Raw genomic sequence first — 21,552 nt, 5'->3', positions numbered from 1 at the left:
GTTTTTATTTTGTTTCTTTTCCAGACCCATAATAATTTGAAGACCTTCCTTGAAATGTATGGTTTCCATCTCTCCATTTCCTCAGCATTCAGTTACTGAGTGAGCTACTAAAATCACCTGAGTTAAACAACTAACCTCTTTCTTTACAGTTGGAGTTACTATACCTTACCTAAATTAAAGAGGATAAATTCATCACTTTTTTTTTTACTTTTCTTATAAAAAAATGAACCACAACATTAATATTTGGGAATTTTCATGTCACAAATATAAGTCTCAAACCAGAACAATTAATCAAGCATTTATTTCTCTTTATTTGAAAATCTTCTAAAATCTTCTAAAATAATACATTTCTTCCACGCTACCAGTATAACATGGGCTTCTATCTTTGTCTATATGGCCCTGCCATGCTTTTCCATCAAGATTACCATCTGTGGATTCGATGTATGACTATTAAATAAACCTCTATAATCAGTTGAAATTTTTGGTTTTGAACATATGTTAATAGAAATCATACCACAAACACAACATGTAGAGTGGTATGAAAATTTGCGCAAACCAGTATTAAGAACCTACTCTAATTGATGGCTATGTTTTCTCTTTGGCCAAAAAGAAGGAGGGGGTAGTGTAGACAAATTTGTTCTATAGGCTATTGGAAGAGACTTCAGTAATATGAATGACCTGTAAAGGACCTTTTTCCGTCTTGCCTAGAAATGTGAGAGGTTAGCCCTAGAAGACTTAGGGAGACACAGCACACTTGCCTGTTTTAAAGAGTTATTTATTTATGCTTACAGAACTGGGGTACAGGCCAGAGGTGCAGGGGCGGTGAGAGGCTTCACCAGAGACAGAGTGGGGAACAGAACAGACAGATTGAGAAGTACACTGCTGAGGGGAGCAGCAAGCAGCGGGCGAGACAGGAGAGGTCTGCCACGCCGTGTGGATCACCCCATGTGGGCTGGGGATCAACTCTGGGGGAAGTGGCTGCTGCCCGCTTTGCAGTGCTGTGCTTTAACCCTTTGAACCACCAGGGAGGGCTCCTCCTCTTTTCTCATCCACTCTGTCCTGACTTGTTGGGGCCTGCACCCCACCTCAATCTGTAGCCTTCTTGCAGAATCACACACACAAAAGTGGTTAACTTAAAGAAATGCACATCCTGTACAGTAGGTTTAAAATCACTGAGGGAAACGTCAGTTCCAGTGCTACAGCCCATTACCACCAAGGTTGGGGAGCTAGAACTTCCCAAAGTTCTAGCCCAATGAAATTTAGTGCCTGCGGGCATCGGTGGAGTTTGTCTGCATAGAGAAGAGCCCTCTGCTGGCATTCGCTGGTCTGACTTCTGTCTAACCACTGCCATTTTTCTGCATCAATTTCCATTTTCTCTGAAAACACCTGACCCTGTCTTTGGCACAGAAGCCCATGAAGCCCTTTCATTTATTCTTTGCAGGTCTCCCAGGTCTCCAAGGTCCTGCTGGTCAACCTGGGGCTCCAGGCCTCTCCTTGCCCTCAGTCATAGCAGGACAGCCTGGCAACCCTGGGCGACCAGGCCTAGATGGAGAAAGAGGTAAAGACAGGAAACCCCAAGAGGACTGGCCATGTCCTTTTGCCTGGAGTCAGGGTGATCCTGTACACAGTCCAGCCCAATCCCTATTACCAGATATGCACGGGCCTGTTCAGTCTCACATCCCGCCACCAGCAGGGATGCAGGATCCTGGAATGGGCTGCATTTTGTTAAAAGGGTGTGAGAAGGTCTGAGCACTAGGACCCCACAGAGGGCCAGGGGACATTCTCTGCTCTGGGAATGGACATTGGCTCCCTATCAATGCCTAGGCCTCCAGCAATGCCCACTTCCTGCTCATCTGTCCCTCCTCCCTCTTCTAATTTTACCCCTAGGCCGCCCTGGCCTCCCTGGCCCCCCAGGTCCCCCTAGACCATCGTCCAATCAAGGTGACCCTGGAGACCATGGCTTCCCTGGCATTCCTGGCCCTCAAGGGCCCAAAGGAGATCAAGGAATTCCAGGTTTTTCAGGCCTCTCTGGAGAACTAGGACTAAAAGGTAAGGCTGCTTTCCCTACTCCACAGTAGAAATGACTTCTCCCAACTAGCGCTGTGATAACGCTCTCCCCACCCCCACCTCTGTCTAGTGTCAAACCACCCCACTGCCATCAGCACCACCAAGCTAGGCCCTGACTTGCTTCCCTTTGGACTTTGCCAGGCATGAGAGGTGAGCCTGGCTTCATGGGGACTCCAGGAAAAGTTGGGCCACCTGGAGACCCAGGATTTCCCGGAACAAAAGGAAATGCAGGGCCAAGAGGTAAACTGAGCACATATGCTGGGCTGATACTTCCTGAGGGGAGGCGTGGGCATGAATAAGCCTGGATGCCTGAAGCTGCTAAATCAAGCTCCGTCAAAGAGATAGTTTTGTTACAGGACAGGGAGAGAGGGGCGCCACCAAACCCCTATTTCCTGGGGACCACTTGTTATAGTTTCTCTAACGTGGGTATCCTATGCCTCTATCAGCTCCCGGGAATGAAGGTTACTACTGCTAGTCTCCTACTACTGACTGCATTACGTTTGCATTATATCTGCATTTCTGAGCATTGAGTTTACACTCAGACCACCAGAAAGGATGTACCATCCCTTCCATCCTACTGAGATCCCACTCCCACACATCCGCTGGGTTAGCAAGCCCAGAGGGTGGTTTCTCCTGAATGTGCCTCATCCACTCCCCTCTCACCTCCACTGCTACCACCCAAGTCCAGGCCACCAGCATTGCTCATGGGAATCATTTCAGTGACCTGTTAACTGGTCTTTCTGCTCTTTTTGTGCACCTCCAGCAAATCATTTCTGCACATCTCTGTCAGGCAGAACTAACAAAATCCTCACCATGCACTCGCTTCCCATAGACTAGGAATAAACTAATCATGAACCACAAAACCCTATGTGGTTCCTCCTCTTTCATCTTCATTGCTGCTCACAGCAATTTTGCCACATAGCCTCTTTCAGTTATCCCAAAAGGCTGACGGCCTGTGGAGCCTTTGCACACGCCCGTTGTACTTCCTGGAATTTTGACTTTTAGGAATATTCCCTTCACCCTCAGTTTCTTTTAATGCTGGTCTCAGCTCAGATGCTCATAAAAGGCCACTTCTCAGTCTCCAGTGCAGGTTCTCCTCCCCACAGCGCCCTCTGCTCCCTCCCTCTGGCACTGCACTACTCATTTTCTTCAGAGCCCCACTCGTGATTCGCAGTAGGATGAGTAGTACTTGTGAGACTATGCATTGTTCATCTTTATCACCAGACTGTAACTTCCATAAATATCTTGCTTACCCACTGCTCTCCCCAGATTTACCAGGGCTCTGGCATAGTGTAAGCCTTTGAGAAATAAACAGTGAAGTAGTAGGCAATTAGCTTGTTTGGCTTCTAAGTATTGATAAATCAGCTGGCTGGACTTGGGGACCTAGGCTTTGATGACACTGAAGCTCTGGGGTTGAATGTATTCCCTGTTTCCTTTTTTTAAAAAAATTTATGTATACAAGAACTGGGGTACAGGTCAGAGGTGTGGGGGGGAGGTGAGAGGATTCACCAGAGACAGAGTGGGGAGCAGCACAGGCAGAGCTACTGAAGTACACTGCTGAGAGGAGCAGCGGGCGAGACAGGAGAGGTTTGCTGTGCCATGTGTGTCAGCTCCCTGGACGGGAATTGAACACGCGCTGCAGTAGGTGCAGAGAGCTTCATAGTGCTGTGCTGTAACCCGTTGCGCCACAGTTTTCCTGGCACTGTAGTCTAATGAGTGAGTTTGCCACCTATACGAGCCTGAGCAAAAGTTCAGCCCACTCACCATATTTTAATATATATGTCATGATTTGCTTGTGCTGGGCCCCAAGAAGACAAGATAAACATAAACTAGTCCCTGCACTCACGGAGCTGCCAACCTACTGAGGAGAGAGACCGGTAAAGAGGATGTTCCATGAAGCATGGGGGGCAGAGTGGTCCTGGCAATATCCAGTGGGAGCAAACAGGGCAGAAAGCTAGCAATTGCATGACAGAAAGGATGGCTCCATACACCTCCTTCCCTTCCACCTGACACTAACCCTCCCTCTACCTGTCCACAGGCTTCTCAGGACCTCCAGGTGCACCTGGACAAACACCAGTTGCAGAAGACATTCAGGCTCCTCCTGGACTCTCGGGTTTACCGGGCATTGATGGCACCCATGGCCTCACAGGGGACCCGGGGGTTCAAGGTCCTGAAGGCCTACAAGGTGAGGAGGTCACCAGAGACAGGAAACCGCTCAGGGAGCTGAGATAGCCTTGACAGAGGCTAAAGCAACTGGCTAGCAACTCCGACTCCCAGAGGCTGCCTTCATCAAGCATTTCCTCTGTTCCCTCACAAAGCTCCAAAGCTTCTTTCCAAGAGCTAGCAAGGCAGCTGTGCTTGCTTTTAGAGAATGTGGACACCGAGTGTAGCTGCTACTGAAGACAGATCTTCCATTACTCATGTACTGCTGGGGGAAGGACCGTGGTGGGAGATAAAGAGCCCAGGGCTGGGCTGCCTTCTAAGCCCAGTTTTGTCCTAACTGGAGTAAGCTAGCCATCTCTCTGGGCCTCAATGTCCTTATTTTTGACATGGAACACCATCAGTTGCTTCCATTCTTCTCAGTGTAGCTGGGGGGATGAGAGGAAATGAGGAGGAAATGGGTGTGAAAGGACTCAGAGGGGTAAGTTCAGAATGCTGTCCCAGGCCAGAGGCCTTGATGCCTAGGCCACCTAAGCCTGAAGGCTCAGCCAGTTCATACACCATGTATGGTGCATGCGCCCTCTCCTGGCGATTGCTGGGCATGACACACATGTCTACTTCCCTGGGGAAAGCGCCTCAGGCCCCTCTCCACATTGAGTACCCTCCCTGTGTATCTGCTCTCCTTTCAGGCTCCAGAGGTTTACCTGGCATCCCTGGCAAAGATGGTCTCAGCGGACTTCCTGGCCCGCCTGGGGCTCTGGGCAATCCTGGTCTCCCTGGACTGCAGGGCCCTCCAGGATTTGAAGGTCTGGTGATGTTGGTGCTAGGGAGCTTCTGTGAGGATTCAAAGCTTAGGGGTGACTAAAATCTCAACTCTGAGAATCAGGAGACATGGCTGTGAAGCTGGATACAACTAGAAGGCTAGGCTCAAAGACTGGGTTCTCATTCATTCACTCCCCAGCCCTCTTCGATCCTTTGAAGCATACAGCCCAACATTCCAGAAGGCAAAGGACTATTTATTGTATGCCCCCTGCCCTAGCCAGGTCTTCTGATGTGGATGAAATGGGGATGGTTTGAAGAATAGCAAAATTTGAGATAAGGTATGGTTGTCCTGCTAAGTATCTCCCATTTTATACCAGAGAATGCATACCAGTTATCCTGAGTTGGAGAACAGTCCTGAGGCTCGGCTCGGTGGGAAGGTGGTGTGATCGGTTAGCCATGTCTGCCGCAGGCAGGAGCGGAGGATGGGATTTTTTACCCTGCCAATCCCAGCTCTGCTTTTGCTACTTCAGATTCAGTAGATACTTATCTCCTATGAAAGTCTGCGAAGTTGGCCCAGGAAGTCACCCCATCTGTCCCTCCTCTCCTTGTAGAGAAGCCAAGGCCAGGTGGCTGGGGGAGGGATACCTGAGAGGGTTTTCTTGTTTTTTAAATGGGATGCTGTAGCCAGGTGCACCTGAATTGGGAATCTCGCTCCACCACTTCCACACTGTGGAATTCTCAGCTTTCCTTTCCACATCTACAAATTGGGGTGATTAGGTTGCCGAGAGGAAAGAGTGAGCTAATGTTTGAACATCACGTGTCTTGCCACAGAGTGAGCAGCTGCTGTTGTGACTGCCGCTCCCGCCTCACTTCCTTTTCTTTGCTCTGAACCTCAGGGCCTCCAGGGAAGCAGGGCCCCTACGGGAGACCAGGAATACCTGGGCAGGGCGTGAGAGTGGGCTACACGTTGGTGAAGCACAGCCAGTCGGAACAGGTGCCCCTGTGCCCCGTCGGGACGAGCCAGCTGTGGGTGGGATACAGCCTGCTCTTCGTGGAGGGCCAGGAGAAAGCCCACAACCAGGATCTCGGTAGGTACCCCTCTGACGGTCAGCCTGGTCCTCCCTCCAGCCAGGACTTAGTGCCAGGCTCCTTGCCCCACTCAGCCTGAGTGGGCCCACATGGGCTGTGGGTTAAAAGCACCAGCTCTGGTGTCAGGCAGATGGGGGCGCAACCCTGGCCTCTACCCCATACTCGGGGTGTGCCCAGGATAAGTTACTCAACCTAAGTTTCCACTTCCTCCATAGTGAACGAGGCTAATTCTAGTCCTCGTCTCATAACTCAGGGTAAGCATTGCACCAGTCACTCAAAGTCAAGTACATAGAACAACATTTGGCATATATTAAGCATCCATTACATGAGAACGATTAGTGCAATAACAGTCTGACCTGTGAGGCAGCACTTATTATCCAAGAATTAATCGTCTCTTCTACAGGTGGGCTGACCCTGAAACAGGCTCATTCTATTAAAAGCCAGTTTTACAAAGCACATAATTAGGCAGCATCGCTCAGCTTATAACAAGGCTCTTTTCATTATCAAACTTCCCTGCTATGTTGAAAATCGGATTTGCTCAACAGACCCGAGTGTGTGTGTAGTGTTGCAGGATGGCACAGAGAGCCATCCTGCTGTGGATGGTCAGCCCACACCAGCATCTAGCCCAGCTCCAGTGGTCCTGGGCGAATGCCAGCTCTGCCCCTCAGCCCAACCTTGCCTGCCCACTGTCTTTCCTTCCAGGGTTTGCTGGCTCCTGCCTACCCCGCTTTAGCACTATGCCCTTCATCTACTGCAACATCAATGAGGTGTGCCACTACGCCAGGCGCAACGATAAATCCTACTGGCTCTCCACCACCGCCCCCATCCCCATGATGCCTGTTGGCCAGACCCAGATTCCCCGGTACATCAGCCGCTGTTCTGTGTGTGAGGCACCCTCGCAAGCCATCGCTGTGCACAGCCAGGACGTCACCATTCCGCACTGCCCCCTGGGCTGGCGCAGCCTCTGGATCGGGTACTCCTTCCTCATGGTAAGGCCCTGCACTGTCTTCCACCTGTTTGGATGCAGGGAGATTGCTCACACTGATTCCTGGGCACAAGGGACACTGGGTAGAAAGCATAGAGTGAAAGGAAGGAAAATGCTTGGCCTAGGCTTGCTGAAGGCCAGAGAGCCCAGTTCTACATGCCTGATGGGTAAATTATGGGTCTGAGCAGAAAGGGGCAGTCTGTACCCAGTGGTTCATGGGTCAGAATATCCTTGCATCAACTGCAAAGTCCTTAACATCGCCATGCCTGCCTTAAGTGTGCCATAAGCACAGGAATGAGGATATACCTAATCTGGGTAGACAGTGAGGGAGAGGCTCTCCCCACTTGGTGCCAGAATACCCTCTCACTGGCCTGGCACAGGGGTGCGTGCACTCCCCACTCTTCTGCCCACCCTTTCTCCCCAGCCCCTCTTCTGCTGTCATCTCCCCTCAGAGGTTCAGGTGGGGTCATGCTGTGTCCACATACTCGTGGGGATTCTCGATGTCTCCATTTCAGCAGGCAGCCAGCAGCTGGCAGCCAGCAGACTATGTGCCTTACTAAGAGCTCAGAATACTTGCTGACCCAAAGGAGGCTTTCTGGGGACATTCTATCTAGTGAAAGTTCAGGTTAAAGGACAAGATCACTCCCAGGGGAAAACCCACTAGACTACCCTGCCCCGCAGAGCTTCTTTGCTGAACTGCCAGGATGAGATGGTGCAAGTGTGGTTGAAGAATGACTATAGCACAGGCTTCTCCACAGTAGTGCAAAGGGGTGAGGTTCATCCTTGTTTTGCCATCTCTGATGTATTATTAACACTGAATCATCTCACCTATCATTGTGTCCTGTCTTCCACACGGACCAGATAATTAGGAGACAAGGCCCCCGAGGAATGGCACAGAAGCTTTACAGGAGTTCTCCCTTGCTTTGCTCACGGGAACACCCTTAAGCCCTTATTCAAAACACCCTGACTCTTACTTGACACATAATTCAAACATTAGCATCCCTATTTTCTTCAGAACATGTGTAGTGGTGGGCATTTGGATGGTCTGGTAAAGCACATGGAAGTAGTGAGACATGCCTACTAGAAAGGAGAGGAGAGGGAGAATAAACCAAAAGCTGTGTGCCTTGGGGCGGCCCCTGCACAATGGCCCAGTACAAAATTTGAAGTTCCCAACCACACGCCTGGGCCATCTGCAACGTTGACAGTACATGATGTTTGCCATGTAGTAAGGCAGGAAATGTGTTGTTTGTTCTGGAAAGTTTTCTGAGCATCAAACTGAGGAAAATGTGGATGTCTCCTTTTCAGGAAAGGTCCCTTAGATGGAGACTCACTCTCCCGAAGTTCTGCAAAGCAAAGCAAAGCTTCACTATGTGTCCAACTTGGCTATTTGCTGACTCGTTGTGTATATGGCCTCTTCCCCAGCTCCTGAGGCCCAATTTACAAGTCATTTGAGTTGAAGGAAGAGGGACAGGCAGATGGAGAGACAGAAGCAGCCGCTTAATGTCTGTGGTAACCAGAGACCTTCCTGGGCCTGTGAGGGGCACTAACAGGGCAATCCTAAAATAGCAGTGAGGGGGCCCTCGGAAGTGAGGTCAAGGCTGTCAGGCCAAATATGGGACCCTTATGCTCGGCCAGGAACCAGTGTCTGTCATCAGAAATGATGTGGTGGGGGTTAGAACCATGACAAGCTCTAAAGGAGTAGCTTCAGGTGAGGCGCTATTGGTAGACAGGCTGGGGGAGAGGGGTCATGGCTGGACGAGTCTGGAGCACTGCATGTGCTTTGCCTTCTTGGAGTACGCCGCCGAGGTCTTGGAGTAGACCGGGAGAACAATTGTCTTCCAAAACCTATCGAACTTTCATCCATCCTTTCTCACTTACCTGTCTGTGGAAACCCATGCGGGAGTACCAGTATACCTCAGCATTCAGTTTGGGAAACATGGCTGAGCTGTGGTGCTGAGCTTGCACAGTGGGTTAGGAAGGCACTTGGGAGCTTGGAGGGGTGCTTCTGCCCTAAGGTGCTACAAGGGAGGCTGAGCAGCCCCCAGTCCCAAAAAAACAGCTTTTGTTATATTGACTTAACTGCTGGCGTTGAGCCAAGGGGCCAGAGCGAGGCAGAGCAGTGAGCCCGTGAGCTGAGTTCTTAGCTCATCCAGCCACCTGGGTCTGTTGCAGCACACTGCCGCTGGCGCCGAGGGGGGAGGCCAGTCCCTGGTCTCGCCTGGCTCCTGCCTGGAGGATTTCAGAGCCACTCCTTTCATCGAATGCAGTGGTGCCCGGGGTACCTGCCACTACTTTGCCAACAAGTACAGTTTCTGGTTGACAACAGTGGAGGAGAGGCAGCAATTTCGGGAGGAGCCTGTATCGGAAACGCTGAAAGCCGGACAGCTCCACACCCGAATCAGCCGCTGCCAGGTGTGTATGAAGAGCATGTAGGAGGCACATGTCACTCTGCCCTTTGCTTTCCCCTGCCCCACACTATGGCCACCTCACAGAGTCTGAAGAAGGAAGGCCTAAACCCTTTGCCCACCTGTCAAGCTGCACATTGGAGTCTCACTTAGGCTGGACTACTGGACACTGGCCACCCAACCCTCAGGCCCAATGGGTGAGCTCATGCTGCTGACATCTGCATCCCATTTCAGTCAACTTGGTGCTACCCTTTGATTCAGACGTTTGTGTGACTACTCATGGCTACCTCAGAAAGACCTGCCAGGCCACCACTTTCTTAGACTGCTGTCTTGATCAGAGGGATTTTCAGAATAGCGAATAGGTCTTTTTTTTTTTTTTTCATGTCCTGAGGTCACCACACATTATTTGGCTGAAGCCAGAATCCAGTGTTCCCACAGAAAAAAAAAAAAAGAAAGAAAAGAAATTCTTTCACCAAACATTCATGGATGGTTCCAATCTGCAGAGGGCAAACTATCACTCTTCAAGGAGTCCCACTCTGTCTAGGAAGGCAGCAAAGCTGCAATGAAAGGGACAGCCAGGAGCCTGAGGTGAGCTGTGACTCTGAGAGTGAGCATGACTGGGCCCTATATTGCATAAGGAGGTCTGAGGGCCAGCAGTTGAAAGGGGCTCATTAGCTTCATATGGTCCTAGACAAATCACTTCCTCCTTGCCAGTTCCCTCCCTTAGTCAGAGACTAAGAGTAGAGCAGAGGATGCACCAAATGTATCCAGGCCCATGAAGGGAAATGAGAATCACAGTCCTTTCCCCTAGGCTGGGTAGAGGGGCGGATGGGTAAGAGGTGTGAATTTTGCTTTTACCTCCAGGGAAAGAAAAGGGTAAATCCCTTGTCTCAATTTCTCAGAAGTCTCTCCTATTCCAAATGCCATCCAGATGTGTGAAATGTGGCAACTGAAGCTACAGTGTGTTGGTTCCTCTGCATTTTGTGGCTGGTAGAGATTTTCTATTAAAATGTCCATCTAGTTGCTTTTTCACCAGTAGCCTGTCGAGCTATTTTTAATGTTCTAAAACCTCATAAAAATCTGGCATACTTCTCTCTTTAGCAGCTGGCAGATCTAATGCAAGCCTGAGTTTATATCAAGTGTGCTGTATTCTGCCTGGGGCAATTTGTTTTAACCACTCCTTTTATTATCAATTTCCCAGAATACTCTTAACCACGTTGACATGAGGCAATTTCTTTCAGGTGATTTTGTTTCCTTAAATATTATGTAAACGGTGCCAATACAGAAAAAGCTAATCAGTATAATCTGAATTAGTGTGACCTTCACCTCCTATCTGAATAATAAGCATGGGGTCAGCATTGTACATTGCAAATTAAAGGAATTAAATATGAACATTTGACTCTTTTGATTTTCTTTAATGAAAACTTTTCTAAAGTCCATCTTACTACAAATCATGAGTCCACTCAAAGTCATGAGGTTTCCTGTTACTGTGAGCCAAACTTTGTAACAAAACATTGAAGCAAGAAAAATACAATTAAAATCAAAGGGCAAAGAGAGTCCTATGACAGGCAACAAATCCACAGCCTGCTTCAAGATAAGTTTATGACTGTCAGTGTCCACACTTCTGGGACCTCAGGAACATTTACAGGTAAATCAAAAGTAAAGGAATGCAAAAGTCATTTAAAAAATCAAATCTAAGTTACATGTGCATGTATTTATATATGCATAAAATATATCGTCTGGAAGAATAAACAAGAAATTAATAATTGGGAGCTCTCAGGGGAGGAAAGTAACTCAGTTTCACTGAATAACCTTTGCACCTTTTGAATTTTGAACCACTGGAAAATATTGCCATCTGGGAAAAATGGAATCTAAGGAAACAAGTGGTCTGATATTCCTAAACGTAAAAAAAAAAAAAAACCAACAACTTGGTTTGGTACCAGTTTTCACACCCCAGTTGCTGGCCTTCCTCAGGACTAGTTGCATACAGTTAAGAGGGTAAGGAGAGGAAAATGGAAAGACACCACTGGTACATACAAGGCAATTCCTTGGAGAATCAGCAAAGCCAGTTTGATGGATATGTGCTTTAAAAATAAGTATGTTGCTAGTGCTGAAATGGTTTGGGACTGTATCTGCTGCACAGATCAAATGTCACTGAACGAATAAATTCTTTCTAACTATGGTTGTAAATTGAAAATTGAGATTTGCGTAAACACGATTTTTAGTTTTCCAAGCAAAAATCAATAGTTTGAGTCAGTGATTAGCAAGCTACAGTGTATGGGAAAATTCAGCACTCCACCTGTTTTAGTAAATAATTCTTAGTGGTTTACAGCCAGACTCTTTCGCGTGTATATTTTCCATGGCTCCTTTTGTGCTTCAACAGGAGAGTTGAGAAGCTGTGACAGAGACCACATGGCATTGCAAAGCCTAAAATATTCACTGTCTGGACATTTACAGAAAAACTTTGCTGGCCTTTGATTTCAGTGATTATGTTTTAAGTATAGGGTGACATCTGAGAAAAGCATCAATAAGGATGGGGACAGTTACCCATCAAACAATAAGATTCCTCCAGATAGGAAGGAGATCACCAAGTGTACATCGGATGTAATATCCTTGGCAAACTTCTTGATATAAATTATAATTACTTAGGATACATATTCAAATAATGTAACAAGAATGGTTCTCCCTGATGCAATCACTTTATTATTAGAGCAAGAAAACGGACTGCTTCTTAGCATTTAGCCCAAAAAAGGACACACCTGACAGGTGAAGAAGCACAGGGTAACCATCTTTCATCTGCTGGTGCTTGAACAAGGTGGGAAATGTCCGTTGTCCAGATGTCCACCATCTTGTTCCAGTAGCTGGACACTTGCTGTGGCCAGCTTGGGAAGCAAAGGATGATGCCTAATCTTTCTGCTCCTCGTCTCCATGATTGTGCTGCTTCTTTCTGGGGAACAGTTGCTTCTTTCTTTCTTCCTCTCTGATAAATGGTGATTGGCTCAGACATGATTAGTATCAAGTTTGTATGCTGTTGGCATATCAGGCACTTGCTGACTAGAAAAGTTTTATGTCATGAGTTCGTGTTCTTCTGGTGCCAGATGGAAGACAGATCTCTAAGTTGAGTACCCACTATTCTATACACTCAGAATCTCAAAATCTTCCTCCAGGTCAAGCTCCTCTAATTGTTCAGTAGAGTCAATGAATTCTATCACAATACAGAAACGAGAAAAAAGACATGCTTGACACTGAGATTGAAGCAATAGCTACATTACTCAGTGGTTAAGACTGGGCATTTTTTCATTGTTTTGCCAAAGAAAAGTTTGTGTGGAGGAGATGTGGACTTAGGACCATTATTAGCAAATGATATAAATTCTCTATAAGAGTCAAAATAACTGAATTTGTTAACTTAGTTCTAATTACCACGATGAGGCTGAGGCTCAGCCACATCTTTCAGGTACCCTGAGAACTACTCATAGCCTCTGCTTTGTTATTCTGAAATAACCAGACCATGAAAAATACTTCGTCATTTTGATTTTGCACTGAACTTTTACACTGAGTTCATGTCCTATTAGCATTCTTTGAAATTGTTGAGTTCATCAAATGATTAAAATAATAATCAGTAATACCATTCCCTTGACCAGTCCGGCCCACTAAAAAATGTTACATTCCATGGAAAGCATAAGCCTCTGTCACCTCTGTATCATAAAATAATTGCCACGTGTGGGTCTGCTGGCCAGAAAGTCAACCCTACTAGAGCTTACCTGCCCCAGTGGTCGTCACTTCTGGCTTAGCTGGAGGAACAAAGGGAGGCCAGTGTGATGGATGTTTCTGAACTAATTCAAACATCCTTAAATTCTCCTTTAGAATTTCCTGAGGAGACACAGAAACCACTGTAAACACTACAGGTCACTACGTTTCTGTCTTATTGGCAATCTATGACCCCCAAATCCTAAAAGAGTATTGAGAGATGAGAACAAAACCTAGCAAATACACCCATCCTCGATTTGACCCATGTGAAGATCAAGCTCTTTTCAATTCTACATGCAGATGGTCAGAAAGGACTATCTGATGGAAGGCCAGCACTCTTTACCCGTGCTCCATCATGAAGGTCAGGTCCCGTGCTGGCCACGTGGGCCCAACTCACTCTTAGGGGTGAGCTATTCCTGAATTGTTGGCCAAAGAAATGTTGATCAATCGTATTGTATCTGAGCCCAGAGAATAGTTAGTACATATTGGGGGAGATTCAATTTTAGTTCAACACGATGGTATAGGTCCTCATTTAAATGGCTCAGTCATATCAGGAAAATTTCATTCTAATTTGAAGTGTTGTATCCACACAGTTTTGCTACATTTGGAAATGCATGTAATTTGCCTTTAGAAACTATATTTCCATTATGTCTTAACTAATTATAAAGTGTGGCTTCAGATTCAGCTAGGGACATCAGTGTTAAAATCATTTGTTGACTCATGAAGAAAAATCTCCCCTCTTTACACTTGCAAAAGGTCCTGGGTTCCTAACACTCTAATCCCTTTGTTTTGCTGACAGAACATCATGTCTCCCGATACCCCATCTAGAACTCTTTAAACTATTCTCTATGATCTCCCTTCAGTCTTTCAACAAGCATTGCTCAATGTCTCCCACACATTTGGCATATGTTAGAAGCTGAGGAGGAGGGAGGCAGACACAAACATTGATGGTCCAGCAAGATAATAAATACCGCTTTACACAAGATAGCAAAAAGAACAATTTATTTCAGTGTTTGCACAGATTTTTATAATTTTTATTTAAGTGGTGGCATGCACTTAAGTTTTATATGGCTATGAAAATTAATAGAAAGGCAGGCCAACTAAAATATGATGGAATATATTAAGCTCTAAGCAGATGAAACAGACAAGTAGTTTAGTTTCTTCAATCATAGTTTAGTTGCATCAACCATAATTTAGTTTCTTCAACCATCTTATGAACAGAATATGGACAGAGGGAGAATTTAGGCTGAGCTACATGAAATTGCCATTTTTAGTTTAAAATGGCAGTGATATTAGTTGAATATGCCATATGACTTGTAGGCTTAAAGAGATGGAATATTAAAATAGCTAAAAAAACTCACTTGACATATACTAAGAATATTTCAAACAAAAGTTCCTTGGTGCCCAAAGTTATGTGCAATCCCCACATCTTTGTTTCTTTCTCTTGCAATAATTTCCTATCAGGCTAGGCTTATGTATTTATGAAAAACAATCCTAATAATTAACCATATTGAATAACTTTTTTTTAAGACTGAGAAAAATATACATCTTTACCTTTTGAACAAGACTACACCAGCTATCAAAGTCTTTCTCTTCTTTGCAGAAAAATCCCTTTGGGAAGGGGGAAGAAGGAAAAGAACACAATTTAGAACTGGTCAGGGGACAACAGTTTCATTGTACCATAGAGCTCTTTTGGATGAGTCTCCCAGTGAGGAGGAAGGCTGGGACTGTTCCTCCCTTCCCCCTCTCCCTGCATGCTGTGAGGCAGTAGCTCGAAGATCAATCATCAAAGCATGGGGTTGATCCTATCCATTCAGTGCACAAGCACATACATTCATAATGAATACTCAATTCATTGGTGATATTTATACAGCTACTGAGGTGAGAAGCTGAAATCTATATAGTATCATGAATCAATATTGCCTAAAAAAAGAAAACAATAGCCAATTCAACTAGCAAACAAAAGCTAAATGGAAATATTTGGTTAGAGGAAATATTTAATAAGGAAATTATCCATTAGAATAAAGACAATCATCAGCCTCCTTCCCCCATGCCGGCTTAACGTAGTGAAAGAACGGCCCAAAGCAAGAGGAGGAAGGCAGCTCTGGATCACTGATACCCTGACAGTTGGGTTAAACTGGAAGAGGAATGCAGACAGGCCTCAGAACCCCTGGCTACTTCACAGGCAGTTAATTCAGTGTGTAGATAGCAGATGCACATCCAGAGGAAAACCTCACTTCCTGGATTGTGAGCTCAGAGAAATGGGCATGGTTCACTCAGTGTGTCTTGTCCCCTTCCCCTCTCACTATGGCCCACCTCTTCCTTTTCCCTATGTGGCAGTAATTACAGGGCAAGAAGGAAAGGGGAAAAGATGGTTACACTTGTAGCTAATGCTTATAGGATGCTTCCACTATGCCAGGCACTGTGCTAAGTGCCTTGCACACAGTGTGCCTCATACAACCCTACAAGGAAGGAACTACTATTGTACTCATTTTATGGAAAAGAAGACCGAGATTCAGAAAGGTGAAGAGACTCCTCCTAAGGCCATAGCTGTGAGTGGCAGGGTATAGCTATGAACCTAAGCAGTCTGGCTCAGGGTCCATTCCTTCTCCCTATACTACACTGCCTCGCATGGGTGAGCAAGTGTACTCCAGCCACCCTACCTAGTAATCGGGGCAACTCACAGGGAACCGATGTGTAACAGGGTACAGCGTATCTCTTGGCCCATCCAAGCTTCAGATACCCACCAATGCTACAGAAGGATCCAAGTTCAGGATATTCATTCGCTGGGGTGACTGTAGGCAATGGAAAGTCTGGTCATCAACCATTCCATTCTCTTCAGTGTCAACGAAGGTCTGGGTTGTGTGAGGGTCCAAGAAAATGAGTTCATCTCCTGTTATGAATGACACACATTTAACCTTCGTAGATTTACTGGCGCTGGTCCCATTGCTGTCCTTGGGAAGAGGCTCTCTGGTTTTCCTAACCCCTCCTTTTGTGACAATGAGAATGAGATGACAGAAAGCCTGAAGTAGGTGAGCATGCTGAAAGGCAGCCACCCACACCCACACCCAATCACTCAATGAGAAGATTTGTCCTAGCATTTACATCTCCTCAGAGTTCAAGTCCAGAAACAGAAAGTGACAGTTTTGGCAAAAGGTGGGAATGAGAGACCACAGATGACATGGCAGGCTCTGTGAGCAGCAGTAGCAAAGAGGTGGGAAGTAGAATCACCAGGCTGTAAGTTCAGGTGCCATTGGGAAGCTTCCTGCATCTTTCAACATGGGAAAGCATGTTGCTCCAGACCATGGGTTCTCAGAGCTGCGGCCACAGAGCATTAACTGGTCATGAAAAAGGCCTTTGTCTGTGAGAGAAGTGGACTTGCTGATCTGCTACTGCTGACATATAAGTTGCTGCCTTAAGTCTTGATTAGCTAGCAAGTTAGCCATTGTGAGCAAGTTAATAATTCCTGTCAGAAAATACTGCCTTGGTCACATTAGATCAGCACCGACAGACCTTCCTGGCAAAATTCACTTTGCAGTGATCAGCCTTGACAGATAGAAGAATAGCATGCTTCATTAAATTGCAAAAAAAAAAAAAAAAAAAAAAACTAGCCCGGTAATGACCTGGGAGGAATTGGGGATAATACAGTCTGTACTTCAATCTGTTGTCCAAAGCACTAGAATCCTCTAATGCTCATCAGAGGCACACTGAGCAGGTTAGAGTACCTAATGGGGCCCCCCGACCTCACTGTCCAGGGCTGAATACCATGTGAGTTTTGTTTTCTAGAAGGAGTCAGGCAACCAGGGACAGATGGACCTGCAGCAGGAAGATGGGACAGGGAGGGAGGCCCCAAGGGCCCTCCCAGGAATGGCATCCAGAATTATGGTGGGCACAGTTGTAGGCAAAGAATGTGCTTCTGATGTCTGATGAAAAACTTCACTTATCTCTCACAGACTGAACATAAACAACTGATCTCACTTTCTGTCTTAACTTTCTTGTTTAAAACTGGGTCACTGGGCCCAGGAACCTCACAAGGCTTCATAAGATCCAGAAGATTTCACCTCTATAAAATGCTAAAACACAATAGAAACACAAGGCGGAGATGGCAGTATCTTGCTTATACTCAGAAGCATTTCCCTATAAACAAAGGTTTAAGAGTATTTGGAGATAAAAGAAAAAACTCAAGTCACAATGAAGAGCAATGACCAGGATGTACAGAAGAAAGCCAACATAAGATCATAGATGGTAAGAGGAAAAAAGGAAGCTAGGGAAATGGAAAGTCACAGCAGTGTGTCCTCTCTGACTCTGGTCCTTCCCTATGGGTAGGGCGGGGTGTGGGATGTGTGTGTGTATGTTGTTGTAGGAGGAGGAGGGGAGGAAGAATTTTCAGGCTGTCCATTTCTGAAAGTGCTTAAAAGAGATACAGTTGAAAACCTAAAATGCCCTAGAAAAGCTGTAGGAACTAAACCAAGATCCCTAATGAGGCACAAGGAAAAGCAGGCTGCTCAACCTCCTGCAGAAACAGGGTCCAAGCTACAGACCTCCAGGTAGCAACCTCTTTCTAAGGCAGGAACAAACATCTGCTCTAAGCAAGCAAGATCTGACAGCCAGAGTCTTCCACTGACCACTGTCTCCCACACTGAGAGTTTCCCCAGCTTCCCAGTGGGTAAGAGGACCCTCAAGAAACGTGTTGTGGGAGGCAGAGATGGCCAAATTGGGGTGGGATCCTGGCCTCACAGGGGATGTAATTATACCTATATGTCTATACACACATGTGTGTATCTACGCATACACATATAAACAAATATAGATAGAGAGACAGAAGATGAGAGATAGAGAACTCTATAGAATACCTGATATAAGACACCTTTTCAGAAGATAGCAGTTCTCTGCCATATTCTTCTGTTCCTCCTTCAGACATTCTACCAATCTGGATCCCTCAACCCCATACAGGAAGTGAGTCAGAAAAGAGGAATTCAGGGGACTTTTGAGCCTCAAGTGAAGGTTTAACAAAGGGTTTATGGAAGTTAATTGCCAAATGCGTACTATGTAAACCTCTGTCTCAGGAACTGAGACTTGCCCACACCACTTGAATGAATAGGCGGACTCCACAGAAGTCACTCCAACTCAGTGGCTTCGGCAATAAGAGGGCTACAGCAGCTGGTGAATTCCTTCTGGATAATGGGGTGAGGAGGCCCGGGCCCATTGAGATCCCTCCAAAATCATTTTACGATCCTTTTCAAACTTATCTTCAGGATAAAACAATAGATTTTGCAACATGTTTATTCACAGTAACCCAAAACCTTAGAAACAGAAGCTATATAAATCTACATAACTCCAAATATTGGGTTTTTGTACTTGTAATAAATGAAAGCCTCCATGGTTTCATTTTCCATCAAGCTGTAGTTCTTAGGAGAAACCAATAGATGGCGGTATTAGCAAGCACCCAGCAACTATGAGGAAAGAAATCACAGAGGAAAGAGGTGCTGGGGTCAGGCAGGCCGGAGCCACCTTTTTCTGAGCCTATACTACAAGCCTGGCTCTCTGCTGAGTGACCTACTGTGATGATAACTTGGCCAATCAGATGCTGTCCCTATTTTTCATCTAAGGAACCCAAGACTAAAACAGTTGACACACTTCCGGCAGTCACACAGCTAGCAAATGGGGGGGTCTGACAGACAAGACCAGATATGTCTGCTTCCACTTGGCCTCACCTCCCCGATCTCTGTGGGAGGGCAACCACGTTCATCTTACCCTATCCTCTGCACACCCTTCATGCATTTCCCCTATCTGCTCTGCCTCTTCCCTGCCTACTAAGGCTCTCCCTTGCAGTCTAAGCTCATAATGTCCTTGAGGCCCAGTTTGCGACCACTCCACTCCTGAGAAAGGTGTCCTGTACCATATTTCCCTAGCAGCATCCCTCCTGTAGCTGGGTTTTCAGCACTAACCAGTGTCTAGGCCCTTGGTACTCAAAGTATGGTGTGTGTGCACCAGTGGGACCAGCACCACCTGGTTAGAAATGCAGAATCTCAGCCCCACTCCAGACCTGACAGACCTGCATCTGAATAGGCTCTCAAGGCATGCGCACAATCAGGTTTAAGAAGCACTGGGCTAGCTCACCTTGTATGCCAAGGGCCTTAAATGTCTCTGGTCACAGCTAGTGAATAGGAAGGCTGGGCTGCTTGTTAGGATCCACATTAGGAGGTTAGTGCTCGGAAGGCTTAAGCCCATTATCAGAAAAGAGATACACTTGTCTTTGCTCCCGCTAGTTTCTACCCAGTCATGGCTCAGAACAATGAGCCAGCAGGCCCAGTGGTGTGGGTGTAGGAACCACAGAATGCACCTTGCCTGAATGCCCGAGTCTTAACAAGAGGGGGCAAGGTCAGGGGAGTGGAAACTCACTGTCCTGGGCTCCACAGGAAGGAGAAAGATGTGCTGAAGCAATGCTGAGACCCTGGGCAGTCCAGTGGGAAAACAGCCCTGGAACATCTTATCAAGGGACAAGGAAGCGGAGGCCTTGAAAGAGACGCTGCCCTCAGCAGATACAGAGAAGTGTCACTCTCCACAGAGCAGGTCAGAGACAGAGGGCGCAGACCAGAGACCACAGCATCTCCAGGCCAGACAAGGGCCCTGACTGGAACTGCCTGATCTCCCGTGCAAACCTTCTGCCCACCCTCCCCTAGCCCACCGTGACTTACTTGTGAGTTCTCTTTTCTTACCTAAGAATCCTATGAAATAATAGGCGTTATTTGGTTTTCCTCCTAATGCCCCTAAAGACTGTGGCATCTTAAAACACTCCTAGAGGGAAAGAGAATGCAAGATTCTCAACTCACTTGTGGACTGCTGCTCACGGATCTCCGTGCTCACATGGTGGTGTGATGGGCAGGCGGCAATGCGCTGGGGGGAAAGGTGCAACTTACTTTGAACGCATCAACATAGACAGGATTGATTTGGTTTATGCCCAGGCGAAGGGGCACAATGAGCAGCAGGGGTTTCCAGGTTGGGCAGCAGACAGAGGTGCCCTTACTCTGGCTCGAAGCATTCAGAGAATCAGGAGGGCTCTCACTGACTGGATCAGCACTCAAGGAAAGGACACAGCACATTTTTTCTAGAAACAAAAGATAAGGGAGCTGGTTAAATTAGGGATGTCCAGCCCTACTCCAAGAGTAAAACTAAGACAGACCTCACATGATGCCCCCTTCTTGAAGGACCCTCCCCTCCCTGACCAGGGCCCAGCTCATGGCATGGCCACAGGAAGTCCAGGTCACTCCTCCCCCTTTCTCCCTTCCTCCCCACCCCCAGCTTTCTGAATGATGAGGAAGGACCTCATCAACTGGGAGGTAAACAGGCCACAACTCACTGATATCTTCAATGACCACTGTGTTATCCATTGAAACATAAACAGCCAAGGAATTCCATTCATCAAATAAAGCAAGTTTTCTGCAAAACAACATACAATAAAATCATAGTTGGGAAAAGGGAACTATGAGAAAGAAGAGCTATAATATATGCCCAGCATTCCTGAAGTCAGCGGACACTGAGCCACAGAGAAGCTGGGGCTCAGGTCAGCTCTGACTTCTTTGGCTAGGCTGTGGAACTTTCCATGTCCAGGGACCTTAGGAATGGTGCAATCACTGTTTCTAAACTTTGAAAAGAAGGTCCTGCCATACAAAATGGAAAAGAATCCATTTCATAAAAATGCTACTCCTACTGAGTGAAACAGAATATTGACCAATAATATCTACTCCCAGGAGATTTTTCTCTTCTTTTAAAGATATTTATTTATATGTAGAAGATCAGAGGTGTTAGCAAGAGGTGTGGCAGCGGGTAAAGAGAAATGAGAGGATTCACCAGAGACAGAGTGGGGAGTAGAACATGTGGACCTCTGTTGTGTCATGTGGGTCACCACCCTAGCCGGGGATCGAACTCATGCTGCAGTGGCTGGTAATAGCTTCACAGTGCTGAGACTTAACCCCAAGGCCATCAGAGAGGTCCTTGTTTTTTATTTTCTTAAAGTAAAAACATTCTGACTTACTATTCTTTTCGGAAAAGGAAATTATCATTAACATATACACACATGTGCATACTCATATACATAGATATGTACACACACACACACACAAGCATAGATAATGTAGAGCATAAGGCCCAAGAACAGCCCTCCCCACCTGCAGTGAGAATGCTGTTCAGGACAGTTGGGCTGCAGAGGGCCTGGGCGTAGGGTCTTACTGGTTAATAGTTGAAGAGAAAGAACACTGAATTGTGTGACTTCAGCAGAGATAAGAAAGCAAGCACTCTTAAAAGAGATTACCTGAGGTTAAGTAAAGTCCCATGCCT

The 21,552-nt window shown here is 46.5% G+C and overlaps 2 protein-coding genes across 2 annotated transcripts in view; one reads left to right on the top strand and one right to left on the bottom strand.

Annotated features, from left to right (window-relative positions):
* COL4A6 (collagen, type IV, alpha 6) overlaps positions 1-9,836 on the top strand; it is a 150,518-nt gene extending 140,682 nt beyond the window's left edge. Inside the window, exons 37-44 of the mRNA XM_012727066.1 lie at positions 1,442-1,558; positions 1,888-2,049; positions 2,209-2,307; positions 4,106-4,252; positions 4,917-5,033; positions 5,886-6,077; positions 6,781-7,067; positions 9,236-9,836. Of these exons, the coding sequence (XP_012582520.1) occupies positions 1,442-1,558; positions 1,888-2,049; positions 2,209-2,307; positions 4,106-4,252; positions 4,917-5,033; positions 5,886-6,077; positions 6,781-7,067; positions 9,236-9,496 (1,382 nt within the window). The 3' untranslated portion in view covers positions 9,497-9,836. The remainder of the gene's footprint in view (positions 1-1,441; positions 1,559-1,887; positions 2,050-2,208; positions 2,308-4,105; positions 4,253-4,916; positions 5,034-5,885; positions 6,078-6,780; positions 7,068-9,235) is intronic.
* Positions 9,837-12,154: 2,318 nt separating this feature from the next.
* Positions 12,155-21,552, bottom strand: part of ATG4A (autophagy related 4A, cysteine peptidase) — a 49,005-nt gene continuing 39,607 nt past the window's right edge. Inside the window, exons 7-13 of the mRNA XM_004685695.2 lie at positions 20,576-20,655; positions 20,136-20,323; positions 19,935-20,013; positions 15,963-16,108; positions 14,770-14,826; positions 13,230-13,338; positions 12,155-12,673 (exon numbers count right to left, since the gene is read on the bottom strand). Of these exons, the coding sequence (XP_004685752.1) occupies positions 12,603-12,673; positions 13,230-13,338; positions 14,770-14,826; positions 15,963-16,108; positions 19,935-20,013; positions 20,136-20,323; positions 20,576-20,655 (730 nt within the window). The 3' untranslated portion in view covers positions 12,155-12,602. The remainder of the gene's footprint in view (positions 12,674-13,229; positions 13,339-14,769; positions 14,827-15,962; positions 16,109-19,934; positions 20,014-20,135; positions 20,324-20,575; positions 20,656-21,552) is intronic.

Source organism: Condylura cristata, unplaced genomic scaffold (genome assembly GCF_000260355.1).
Source record: "Condylura cristata isolate star-nosed mole 26May11 unplaced genomic scaffold, ConCri1.0 scaffold00019, whole genome shotgun sequence".
Classification (NCBI taxonomy): domain Eukaryota; kingdom Metazoa; phylum Chordata; class Mammalia; order Eulipotyphla; family Talpidae; genus Condylura; species Condylura cristata.
The sequence above is the reverse complement of the archived record's forward strand: the minus strand, read 5'-3'. Positions and strand labels throughout refer to the sequence as shown.